Source organism: Saprolegnia parasitica, assembly GCF_000151545.1.
Source record: "Saprolegnia parasitica CBS 223.65 unplaced genomic scaffold supercont2.11, whole genome shotgun sequence".
Classification (NCBI taxonomy): Eukaryota; Oomycota; class Saprolegniomycetes; order Saprolegniales; family Saprolegniaceae; genus Saprolegnia; species Saprolegnia parasitica.
In genome coordinates, this window is record NW_012156405.1 from 294,011 (window position 1) to 305,479 (window position 11,469).

Below are 11,469 nucleotides of genomic sequence, written 5' to 3' on the forward strand. Positions count from 1 at the left end.
ATGCACCGGTTTGCAAACTGCAAACTCCGTCAAACCGGTTAAGAATTGTTGACCAATCACAGACGACGTTGCATCTCGAACGTTCACAGAGCGGGACGCTGGAGTGAGATGGACGGCGCCAAGGACGAGGCCGCGCCGGTCGACTGCCTGCAAAAGAAGGCTATGTACGCGCCGACCACTGCAGATCTGATATCTAATTCTGGTTGATAGTTACGACCACTGCTTTGATCTGTGGTACAAGGACATCTTTCTCAAGAACAAGAGCAAGGGCAAACTCGGCTGCCAAGAGCTCTACAAGGAGTACTCAGCGTGCATGATGGTACCAGCTGCGTAGCTCTCAGCGCTGTTATCAACGATACATATGCGTAGGACGAGCTCAAGGCTGACTTGCCCCTCGTTCAGAGCATTCGCGCCGAGATGAACCCCGAGCACACGGCGCAGTGGATCGGGAAGGACCTTCCGAATCCCAACGCCAAGGCGACGCCCGAGAAAGCATAATAATTTTTCTGTAATACCATTCATGTACCCAGGATCCAGGACTGATGCTTGCGTGCTTCGCCGCTCCATTCATGGAGGTGCATACATCGGATACGCCTCGAGTAGCCCATCTACGCTTACTCGTGACAACGACAGCCTGCACAAGGCAGACCAAGATGTAGCGATGTGGCGTGGACTCGGAATATCTCCGGCGCTGGAAGCTACCATCCGCAAGGCAGACCTTTCGACCTATCGATGTTCGACGTTTTTGCTCCACAGTTTTCCACAAACACATTTATTTGGAGCAGTGTCAGTATTGCCATGGACCGCCGATCGCTGCTGTGTATCTCGCTAGCCTGTGCCGTCGGCTACGTCGCTGGTGACGCGTGCTCGTCGACGATTCTCGTTCCTGTGCTCCTGCCCGTCCTCGGCAAGCCCAATTACGCGAATTGCCAAAAAGACAGCGGCGTGCCTCTGTCGCTGACAGGTAACCTCCCGAGCCCCGCCAACCTGGCACTCGTCGGCGCCACCAAGAGCTGCGTGGCCTTCTACGATGACGTTCAGGCCGCGGTCAACAGCGCTGGCGTCACTTGCACCGTGAACGGCCAGTCAGTCTCGAGTTTTTTGGGCACCTCGATCACGACGTTCTTGACCAACCTCAACGCCTACATGAGCTCGACGACAGCGCCACCTGCCGGTGCCAAGCCTCTTGACAACTCGGCGTCTCTCGCGGCGCTTGCATATCTCGTTATTGCTCTTGTCATCACCACACATCTCGTACTGTAGAAGCAATTGTTAGAGGCAAACGGGTTGAACAAGAAATACCTCTTAATTTCTTCGTACAAGCGAGACGTTTAGTTTAAAGGCTGCGGTGGCACGAATCTATAGCATCTACGGGTTAAATAGGACCTTCGCCATCTTGTAGCGCCAAAACGATCTCTCTGCTCCTGCTTTGAGCGCATCAATACATGTATCATTGCCTCTCTCTGCGCTTTTGATTGCCGAAACCAGACCCGGTACCCAAGTGCTTTGTCGCTACTATTAAATCTAGACACTGCGAACCCACGGTCTTGGCACCCATGTACACGTTTTACCAATAAAGCTGGCATACAAGACAATACCTTGTTGAAGCCATCGAACGTCGTTGGTGGTTTCCAAAGCAGTGGTTATCCTGCGTGGTCATTTGCACCAAAGATTTCGAAACAGACACTCTACAGCACGCTCTCCATCGACCATTGACGATGCCCGGCCTGCTCCGTACCGCTTACCTTGTCGCGTGCACACTCACGGTGGTTGCAGGTGCCGCCTGCGAGGTGACAGAACTCGCCAAGCCGCTCGGGCCCGTGCTCCAAAGCGGCAACTTTGCCAAATGCTCGAGCGAGAGCGGCGTGGCGATCTCCATCGCGGGCCCAACACCGAATGCAACGAGTCTCGCGGCCATCGCCAAGACGCCCAGCTGCGATGTGCTCTTCACGGACGTCCAGACCGCGGTCACCAATGCCAACCTCAACTGCACGGTCGGGAACGTCACCGTGTCAGCCTTCCTTGGCACATCGCTCTCGTCGTTCTTGACCAACCTCGGGCTCTACCTCGGCACTTCGACGACGCCGGCGCCAACGACCAAGCCGTCGACGGCCACCGTCGTTGCGCTTCCGACCGTGACGATTGTCGTCGCCACCGCCTTCGTGCTCGCCTTCTAGCGGTCGCTGTTTTAAACATGACAATCTTCATTTACGCATCGTCAATGCAGAGGTTGGAGGCACAACGATTCCAACCTCGTTTCAATGGCAAACGAATCCGCTACGAGCGCGACGCAGATGCGTGAGTCGGAGGCAAGCCAGCGCATGACAACGGACCGTTTCGACACAAACCTCCCCAACACTCGACGCCAAGATTGGTCTTCTCCGCAGCAAGGTCAGCAACGGAGTAGCTCTCCAAGTGGCCTTGCCGCGATGCATGTCAACCATAGTACCATCACGCACAACTCCTTGGCAACTACCATAGTAATGGGTTCTTAGCCCTCCGAAGATAGTAAAACAACCAAATCCATGGAGGCAATGGCTGGCTTGAGATACCAGATACCGAGCCCCGACGGAGTGCGAAGAAATGTCATGTTGGTCGCTCCATGGTTCTAGCTGTTGCTTGGTTGCACCGCCCACGGTGTCGCACCTTGGCTCATTTTCGTGAGCAGCGAGAGCATTTCGGTTTGCTGTGCGGCCATCGCTTGGAGCTCTGTCGACAACGCGCTGTTTTGCTTTTCCACAGTCGCCAACTGCGTTGCCATCGCGGTCATCCTCTTGGCGTGGCACGTCGCTGGGTCCTCGGTGACTCTCTCGATCTGGAAGGCGCTGTCGATCGCGGCCAGGATGGTGTGCACCATGACTGTAAGGGGTGCCTCGATCGTCGTGTGCTGGTTGAGCTGGAAAAGAAGCATGCACTGGTCGTGGTCGTTCATCTGCGTCGGGTCGTCGGTGCGCCGCCACATAGCGTTGATGTCGGCCGCGCGCCGTCGAAGCACCTTAGACGCTTTGCGTTGGAGCGTCGGGAGGATCTTCTCTCGAAACGGAGACCGGCTGCGGCGCGCGGTGGCGACGAGTGTCTGCAACGACGCATGCATCGCATCCAGAACGTGGAGCTCGCTCGCAAACGCTACGGGCACGTTCATGTCCGTGAAGTGCGCCACGTGCAGCAGCGCGTCTCGGACAAACTGGATCTGGGCATCCACGGCCGTCTCGAGCTTGCGCATGAGCGCATGCCACGCTGCGCGCTCCGTGGTGTGCTGCGCCAACGCCTCCGCTTGGTCGGCCGAGAGCCCGAGCTTCGACTTGGGCACGCATTGGGAAAAGATCGGGCGCAGTTGCAGCTTGCCGTCGACGTCATGGTGCGTGAGGCGCAGAACGTCGGCTTCCGAAAGGTTCATGGTCATCTCGAGTCGAAGAATGCACCACGCATACGTGATGAGCGCCTGAGCTTTCGCATTCGCAAGGCATTTCTCCAGCGTGTGGCTGAACATGGCAATGAGCACGTTGGAGAGCACGAGACCGAGAATGACCGAGTGCGCCATCATGAGGATCGACGTGCCTGTGTACATGACGGGCGCAAATGGATCCGACGGGTCGTCAAACGCTTGGAGGGAGGCGAGCGGGACTTGGCCAAACAAGACGAAGAACGCGGTCGAGAACGACTGCCCGAGCGAGCTAAACGCAGGGTCCGACGTGAGCACGAAGAGCTGGTAGAAAATTAGCGTCAAGCCGCACTGAAACACACCGAAGAAGACGAAGAAATTCGCTATGTCTCCAAAGAGGTGCGTCATCATCGGCAAGAGATAGCTCGCGGACGAGACGACCTCCAAAAACTGGAACGACAAGACCCAGAGCACCGACGTCAGAAGCGCACCAATACCTGCTTGGACTTGGTTGGGCGACGATAGCCAACCCAGTTTGAGTGGCAGAAACACGCTTAGGATCGCGGTATAGTTGAACAGCTGCACCACGTTGAGACTCGAGCCCCAGTACCCGGCCCGGTTGCCGCGCATCTCGTAGATTTCGTTCCAGACAAAGTACGCCACGGTGGCACCGAGGACCGCGTGGTTGAGCGTGGCATACCACACGGGAAGGCGAAGCGCGTTGGCATGGTACAGCAACGGCACGGCCAGCGCCAGCGTCGATAGTCCCGTGAGCACGACGAGGTCGCGCGGTCGAAAGGCGGACGAAACGACGCGCGGGCGCAGACACTGCGCAGCGGCAACACCAAAGCCGACCAAAAGCGTGGTCGTGAGCCCGATACTATATGTCGTCGTCGACGGCAGCGCGTCATCAAAGAGAATGGACGAGATCGTCATGGTCACCAAGAGCAAGAGGTGCAGAAGGAGGCGTTCGACATACATGCGCCGCCCGAAGAGTTCCCACTTGATCTCAAGGAGTCGGCGAAACACGGCGTGTTCGAGGCACGCTTGCTGGGCTCCAAACGTCATGTCGGCGTCCCCGAGCTTCAAGTGCAGGATCGCGTACAAGGCACTTTTGTGGGCGCATTTTCCATAAACAATGTCCAACTAGACAATAGTGTACACATCGTACTACGTTCGAACAGTTCTAACGTACATGCGAGAACGTCGCGTCGTCGCGGCCCATGGATACACAGTCGTGCAGGAACATTTGGACAAGGGTGGTGCTGCACGTCAGGGCTTTGAGAAAATGGCTCGTCTCAAAGGCGTCGTCGACGCGGAGGGTCGCCATGCACGTCGCACGTCGGAGCTGATGGCTTTTCGAGTCCCGGCGCATGGTCTCCTCCCGTACGTAGAGCGCTGCGACGTCGTCGCCAAAGACATGTTCGTTGCCCCAGAAAAATTCCTATGTTCCAGACTATGCGACATTTCCTTTGGAGGTGCGACCGGTTATTACCTTTCGCAGCGGTAGGTCGTCGATATGTGCCAGCAATTGCTCCATCATGCCCAAGTTGTGCTGGCTCGCTGCGTGCTGCAGCGACGACCAGCCAATCTAGCGGTGCGCCGTGTGTGATGGCCAACGACCTCCATCGCAGCCGCACCGTATCGCACGCGCAGACGTCTGCGCCGTTGGCAAGCAGGCACGTGGCATGCTCCATGCGCCCGAGCTTGCTGGCGACAAGCAGCGCAGTCTCGCCATCCTACGCGCATATCAATACCTTGCGTTTCGAAGGGGCGTACCGCGTTGGGTGCGTCGACGTCGACGTCGTCACGCGCCAAGAGCTGGTCCAGCACGCCAATCGGTAGCGCCTGGCGTACAGCGAGATGCAGCGCGGATTCCTTGGTCTACAAGGCGAAGATGGGACGTCGCCAACATGATCCTCGTCAACGGTCGCCTCCACCTGGATGCAGCTGTCGGCTTCGGCAATGTTGAGGAGCCGGACGAGGTGGTAGGCGGGGTAGCGATGCTGCAGGGCCCAATTGTCGCACACGAGCCGCTTGCTTGCGCTCGCTTGGCTATACAGCTCGTGGGCGCGCGCCTACGCCGTTGACGAAGCCGCACCACCAGGGCCCAAGAAGTACCGCGGAGTAGGGCTCGTGGATGCCGTGGTGTGCGCCAGCGCGCAGGAGGAGGCGCACGCCGTCTTCAAAGTTGCGGTTGACAGCCACAGTGATGGCCGGCGCATTGGATTTCTGCAGAGTTCAACCTTAATCGACGGACGGACGCAAATATATGGAAACGACGTACATCCCGCGTGCGCACATCGAGCTGCAGCTTGGTTTGCTGCAAGAGCGCTTGCAGTACGCTCATATTGCCTTTGCTGCACACGTAGTGCAGCACGGTACCTCCCTAAGTGAGAGATGATTGTCGAACGATCGTGACGTAGTCGCACGGCAGCATCATGGACGTTGATCTCTTCAAAGTCGGTTGCGGTCCGCAGAGAGCTCTCGAGCTCGTCCCACTTGGATGTCGACGCCAACGTAGCAAAGGGCACCGTACTGGACCGTCCGTTGTCGGAACACGCACCGCAGCAAATCTGGGGCGGCTTGCCCCCGTGTGGGGCTTCTTTAACCTAGAGAAAAGTCCCAAGCTTTGACGCCAACGTGTCGAAAAACGCAATACTCGAAGGGCAAACTGCAACGGCAACGTCGACTGGCACGACAAGGCGTCCAGTGCTTGGATCAAGGCGACGTTGGACGCGCCGTCGCGGTTGGTTTTGCAAATAATGTCCTTCTCTAAGAGGTACTCGAGGGCACTGCGCCCCGTCTTGACGCAGCTTGAGTCGTCGCAGGTGCCATAGGAAATGTGTACCTGGTCTCGCCGCGTGAAATCGCTACTGCTCAAGTGAGGCAACAGCTCGGTGAGCACTTGACCGTCGGTGCGCATAAGGTCGAGGGCTTCCACCGCGCGCATCAAGACGGTGCGCCCGTCCTACGTTACGGCCATCGACGTCGGAACAGCCAATACACTTACGTTGTCGGTGGTGATCATGGCCGTTGCAATCGCACTCGCAATGTTGTCGGCGAGCCAGGCGTTTATGGCTGCCACGTCATTGGAGCGGGCCATGTAGTGCACTGGGTACTGGGATCGAAACGCACTTTCCTTGGAGAAAAGGAGCCGGAAATCGTCATCTTTGGCGAGGTCCATTGCCGTGCATCCTTCCTATGCACGGCTGCGAATACTTGATAGATTGATACATGTTACAAACCAGATTTCGGGCTTCGATGTCCACCTGGTAGATGCAAAGGCGGCGCAGAAACGCCAGTGTGCTCGTGAGCGACGTTCGTTTTGGAAAGGTCATGATGACATGCAGCGCCGTGCAGCCATCCTACACGAGCTTGATACTTTCTTGATACACTGTATTTGGTGTACATCGTTGGTGGCGTTGATGTCGGCGCCAGCGCGAAGGAGCAGCGTCAGCGCTCGCTCGTTGCGCTCGCGACTGGCTTCGTGGAGAGGCGTGTCCCCAAACTATCAGTTCTTAGCACATGAGAATATGCAATAGAACACAATAGGTCGGCATCGTACGTCGCTGCGCGATGTGGCTGGCACGCCGTGGTCCAAGAGCCAGACAAGCACGTTGTGGGCATGGTTGCTTGCCGCGTAGTGCAGCAGCGAGAGCCCGCCGCAATATTTTCGCGCAAATGTCTACAAATTATGTGCACAACATGTCATTTCAGGGAGATTGCCTACGGTGCCACCAAAGGTTGTGATCCACGCTACGTTGCGCGCGGCAAAGAGTGCGAGGATGTCGGCGCGATCGCGCTTCGTTGCCAGCACAAGCGGCTGGAGAACGTACTATTGACCACCCGCCGCGAATATAACGTAACGAGTACAGTACAAGCCACGCTAAACCTACGTCTGGAAGCGATGCGACGTCTGGCCTCGCCAAAAGTCGCTGGATGACGTCCGTATATCCAATGCAAACGGCAGTGCATAGGGCGTCATTGCTCTACGTGGCCATCGACACCAGCGAGAACGAGGAGGAAGGACTACCTTGAACACTTTGGTGAGCTCGTCGATCGACAGCGTGGGCTGCTCGAGGCGGTCGAGGACGGCTCGCTCGTTGCCTTCGTGCAGCAGTTGCGCCATTGACTTGGTCGCGTCGTTGGCGTGAAGCATCGTCATCTCGGCGCTCTTGGGACGGCACTCGACCGTGACCATATTGGACGGAGCCACTGTCTGTTGCAGGTGCGAACGGGCCATGTGAAACCTGTGCGTGGCGAAGGACAACATGTCGGCAATACGTGTGGCGCCGCGCTGTCGACGGTGCAGCTCGACGGTGGTTGAACCCACGGTATTCTTATTGCCTGGGGTGACTCGGTGGTGCCTCGTCGCGTTGGACGTTTCGAGCAATGAGCAACTGTCGATGCGAGTGCCCTACCATGCAGCAAGGCCATGCCAGCACGACACGCGCGTTGGCATGACGAGTCGTTATCGTCATGCTTTCGTGAGCGGGTTCGGATCATCCGACCTCGGCGCACCTGGTACTTTGCTCTCTTTTGTGGCGCTGGACCAAGTCGATTGGACCCGTTGTGGTCGTTCCGGATTCCGGATTGTTGCCTTGTGTTTCAACGACGCGGCCTCGAGCCTGCCGATGGCGGTCCGAAGCAAACGCCGCTTCTCTCGCACGCGCATGTGCCCATGTTGGTTGTTTCTAGCTTGGTGTGAGAGGCTTCCTTTGAAGACACCTGTGCACTGGTGATACCAGCTGCAAGGCGTGTCAAGCATCACGAATGGATTGGTATTGAATTGCTACTCCACGCGTTCGACCAACGGAAAATGGTAACTTATGTTTCTTTGTCGAGAGAGAGACTACACCTTGGTCGTCGCCCAATGGCCTTTCGATGCCAGCGGTATCGCGTCGTACTTGTCCAATCGATGAGCGTCGGTGTCAAAGGACATCGACACTGCACAGAACGACCTAGGCTTCGTCACGCGAGGGCTGCGCCGCGGCCAATCGCTCCTTCTCAACGAGGTACTTGGAGATGGCCGGAGGGATCGCCGACGCAAAGCCGTAGACAAAGATGGCAGAAAAGACGAACCAGAGCACTTGGTTCCGCAGCTTGCGTGCCTTCTCCCTCGGGTCCATCGATTCCACCAAGTGCCGCTGCAGCGTGGACGCGTGGGCCTTGACGGCGCCCCCCAGCGCGTTTTGGGAGACCTTTGTCACTTGCTGCTGAGCCTTTGTCGCCACACTCTTGGAAGCGTCCGTCAACGATCCGCCCGCTCGCTGTAGCGTTTCTTTGGCGACATGGGTGGCCGACGATCGCACGGCCTGGAACTTGTGCTTGGCGGCATTGGCGGTCGACGCCCCGACAGCCTGCAACTTGTGCTTGGAGGCATCGACAGCCGAGGCGCCCATGTCTTGTAGCCTCGCCTTGGACGACATAGCGAGCGCTTGGGCACTTGATAGGACGCGGGCGCGCGTCTCCTGCAGCTGCGCGGACGACTGTGCCTGGAGCTGCGTCAAGCGCGACGTCGTTGCGGACGTCGCGGCCTCGGCCATGTCCTTGGCCTTCGCCTGGAGCAGCGCCGCCTACATGCACATGAGTCTGTGCGCTAGGCAAGCGTCCATCGTACCTTGGCGTCGCGCGACGGCAGCGCGCCACGTAGGCGGCCGACGACGCGATCCAGGAGCCCTCGCCCTGCTGCCATGCTGCCTTGTCAACGCACCAATCCCCGCGCAGCACGTTTAAACACGTTAAACCACGCACGTTGAACCAGGTCGTTTCAGAATGCTGGTGGTGCAACCTGATAATAATGGCCCGTCGAGTTCTCTGCCGAGGTCCAAGGATCCTCTACAGAGTGGAACGTGCAGCCCAAGCTTCTTCTTCAACAAGACAATTTGCGCTTCTACGTCCAGCCAACGCAAGGCTGACACCGACGCTGACATGTCTGGATCACGGCTTGCCACACGACGAGACTCGATACCGAGTCGTAAATACCACGCCAAGGAGCCGCAGCCCCAACGTCTGCCATACTACATAGGCGCCAGCGACGTGCGGGATCGGCATCGCTTGGCACAGGCGCGCAGCAACGCCGCAAAGGACCACGGCGTCACATGCGTTAAACCGCAGCGTTTCGCGCGTTGTGAGTCACGTCAAACCCCTTTTTGTCGTTCAACTTGCCATTCGGATACCGAGTGAAAACGGCGTATCCGGAATGATCCATCAACACGGCGACGGGCCCGGCCACTCCGCAACCTGCTCCGCCGACGACGCATGCAGGCTGCGCTACGAGCCATGGCGCGCCGCGTCCAGCACATCCCGGACAAGCACCAGTTCACATGCGAGGCGCAGTCGTCGACGAGCCACATGTCCACGCTGCTCGGCTTCCTCGAGTACCGCATCCAGGTACACACACTACCGCAGCTACTTGCCTAAGGCCTGCCGCCTCATTTGTGTGGTTTAGGGCGACGTCATGGACATTCGCCGGACTTACGTGCTGCCGGACGGGCGCGGCAATGGCGTCGCCAAGGCCCTCTGCGACGAAGCCTTTCGCTTTGCTGCGGCGCGGAGCCTCTCGGTGCAGCCGTCGTGCGCCTACATCGCCACCCGGTACGCCAAGCAGCAGCAGCGGCTACAACACGTCCAACACTAGTCCGCTTGCATGTCCTAGTCGTCGTTATTTCAACTTATCAGTATATGCAGTGTCTTTGTGCTACTACTATGACCTTTCTCGGACAAACTAGAGCATGGGCGATAGCACGGCTTGGTGCGCCCGCGCATCCTCGTAGAGCAGCAGCCATCGCGGCTTGTGCTTGCGCTTCGTCGACTGCGACGCGTGGCGGTGTCTCTTCTCGTGGGCCTCGGCTTCGGCTTTGGCGCGGAGCCAAATGATATAGTCTTGCTTGACCTACATCCTCGTTGACGCGTGGGCTGCACGACACGAACGACGTACGGCCTCTCGCCACTCGAGTTCGGCTTGGCGCGCGCGCTGCTCGGCGAGCTCGACCTCGGCCTGCGCCGTCATCTTGGGGCTCTTGCACGACGAGAGCTTGGGCAGCAGCGTCCGCTCGCTCGGCTTGGGAAACAGCGAAAAGGTGGCCTTTTGGGAGCGCAAAAATGACTCGTTGTTGAATCCGCCCTACGAGACCAGCCACATGCAATGATTGCATAGTACAGAAGACGAAGACGCACGCGCATGGACGTGGATTTAAGTCGGTTGGCCGACACAAACAGCATGCGCTGGGTCTACCAACAGCGTGAGCGACATCGGGGGTCGAAGCTCAACCATTTCAATGTCGGTTGTCGGATGGATGTCAAGGGTTGGCAGCTCTTTCTAATGCAAGTTTGACCCACGTCCAGTCACCTGACAGAGAAGGTAGAAAGTACTTGACGGCGTTTTGCCAAGGATGGCCGGTGTTTGATGTCTCGCTCGTGCTCGTCGTCGACCTCGCGCGGCGTAATGACATGCTCGTCGATGAGGGTGCCAATTTCATGCATGAGCATGCTATGGTCGGGCGTGTTGCCCACTTGATGCAGCACCAAGTGCGTGACCTAAGCGAATATTCCATAGGAAAGCCTTGAAGCAACGAAGACGACGGCACCTCTTCCATCTCGCGGTGGCTCAGCGAGCGCGGCAGCTTGAGGAAGCGGCTCAGCTGCCGCTTCAGGAGCGCCGACGCGTGCGCGTCATCGTCCATGATGGAAAATCGTCGCCCTCGTCGTCGTGCCCGGCGTCGTCGTCGTCGTGGTGCTTTCGCTGCAACCGCTCCGCGATTTCTTTTGTGGTGGCAAGGATCGCATCGATGCGCGCTTCAAACGACTCGTCGCGCTTGGCGCTGGCGGTGGCTTTGGCTGCATCCCGGTGGATCTTGGCTATCGACATGGATAGAATCAAGTGCCTAGCTGCAGTAGCTTACAGATGGAGATCTCGTTCATTTGCTCCAGCGCCGTCTGGACGCGCTCGTGCCGGACATCATCGATGGGCATCACGACCGCGACCGTTCCAAAAGATCGAAACCGGCGCGTCTGATTGGCGCCACGGTCCGGCAGGAAGGCTCTCTAGAAAGGACACCGATTGGAGAGTCGCCCGGCTCCGC

General features: G+C 58.1%; 7 protein-coding genes across 7 annotated transcripts; 4 read left to right on the top strand and 3 right to left on the bottom strand.

The window, feature by feature from the left end:
• Positions 1 to 73: 73 nt before the first annotated feature.
• On the top strand, positions 74 to 532 carry SPRG_04219 (hypothetical protein). The gene is made up of 3 exons (XM_012342819.1): positions 74 to 164; positions 211 to 319; positions 370 to 532. Exons 1-3 carry the CDS (start codon positions 109 to 111, stop codon positions 496 to 498), a joined length of 294 nt encoding a protein of 97 aa, XP_012198209.1. The 5' UTR covers positions 74 to 108; the 3' UTR covers positions 499 to 532.
• Positions 533 to 775: 243 nt separating this feature from the next.
• Positions 776 to 1,303, top strand: SPRG_04220 (hypothetical protein). The gene has a single exon (XM_012342820.1). The coding sequence runs from the start codon at positions 799 to 801 to the stop codon at positions 1,261 to 1,263; it is 465 nt and encodes a 154-aa protein (XP_012198210.1). The 5' UTR covers positions 776 to 798; the 3' UTR covers positions 1,264 to 1,303.
• Positions 1,304 to 1,666: 363 nt separating this feature from the next.
• Positions 1,667 to 2,219, top strand: SPRG_04221 (hypothetical protein). Its single transcript, XM_012342821.1, has one exon. It carries the CDS (start codon positions 1,719 to 1,721, stop codon positions 2,175 to 2,177), a length of 459 nt encoding a protein of 152 aa, XP_012198211.1. The 5' UTR covers positions 1,667 to 1,718; the 3' UTR covers positions 2,178 to 2,219.
• A 344-nt stretch (positions 2,220 to 2,563) lies between these two features.
• Positions 2,564 to 7,586, bottom strand: SPRG_04222 (hypothetical protein; the record flags this gene model as incomplete). The annotated part of the gene is made up of 18 exons (XM_012342822.1): positions 2,564 to 4,528; positions 4,578 to 4,826; positions 4,878 to 4,973; positions 5,023 to 5,121; positions 5,162 to 5,266; positions 5,323 to 5,460; positions 5,504 to 5,614; positions 5,670 to 5,771; positions 5,830 to 5,994; positions 6,045 to 6,188; positions 6,234 to 6,353; positions 6,396 to 6,584; positions 6,631 to 6,750; positions 6,795 to 6,893; positions 6,951 to 7,070; positions 7,116 to 7,220; positions 7,282 to 7,374; positions 7,419 to 7,586. The coding sequence occupies 18 exons, from the start codon at positions 7,584 to 7,586 to the stop codon at positions 2,609 to 2,611; spliced, it is 4,143 nt and encodes a 1,380-aa protein (XP_012198212.1). The 3' UTR covers positions 2,564 to 2,608.
• Positions 7,587 to 8,172: 586 nt separating this feature from the next.
• On the bottom strand, positions 8,173 to 9,096 carry SPRG_04223 (hypothetical protein). The gene is made up of 2 exons (XM_012342823.1): positions 9,006 to 9,096; positions 8,173 to 8,961 (listed from the first exon to the last, which is right to left on the bottom strand). The coding sequence occupies exons 1-2, from the start codon at positions 9,078 to 9,080 to the stop codon at positions 8,347 to 8,349; spliced, it is 690 nt and encodes a 229-aa protein (XP_012198213.1). The 5' UTR covers positions 9,081 to 9,096; the 3' UTR covers positions 8,173 to 8,346.
• Positions 9,097 to 9,601: 505 nt separating this feature from the next.
• On the top strand, positions 9,602 to 10,086 carry SPRG_04224 (hypothetical protein). Its single transcript, XM_012342824.1, has 2 exons — positions 9,602 to 9,778; positions 9,837 to 10,086. The coding sequence occupies exons 1-2, from the start codon at positions 9,647 to 9,649 to the stop codon at positions 10,023 to 10,025; spliced, it is 321 nt and encodes a 106-aa protein (XP_012198214.1). The 5' UTR covers positions 9,602 to 9,646; the 3' UTR covers positions 10,026 to 10,086.
• On the bottom strand, positions 10,026 to 11,254 carry SPRG_04225 (hypothetical protein). The gene is made up of 6 exons (XM_012342825.1): positions 10,975 to 11,254; positions 10,760 to 10,924; positions 10,659 to 10,706; positions 10,565 to 10,618; positions 10,326 to 10,511; positions 10,026 to 10,280 (listed from the first exon to the last, which is right to left on the bottom strand). Exons 1-6 carry the CDS (start codon positions 11,068 to 11,070, stop codon positions 10,113 to 10,115), a joined length of 717 nt encoding a protein of 238 aa, XP_012198215.1. The 5' UTR covers positions 11,071 to 11,254; the 3' UTR covers positions 10,026 to 10,112.
• Positions 11,255 to 11,469: the final 215 nt, after the last annotated feature.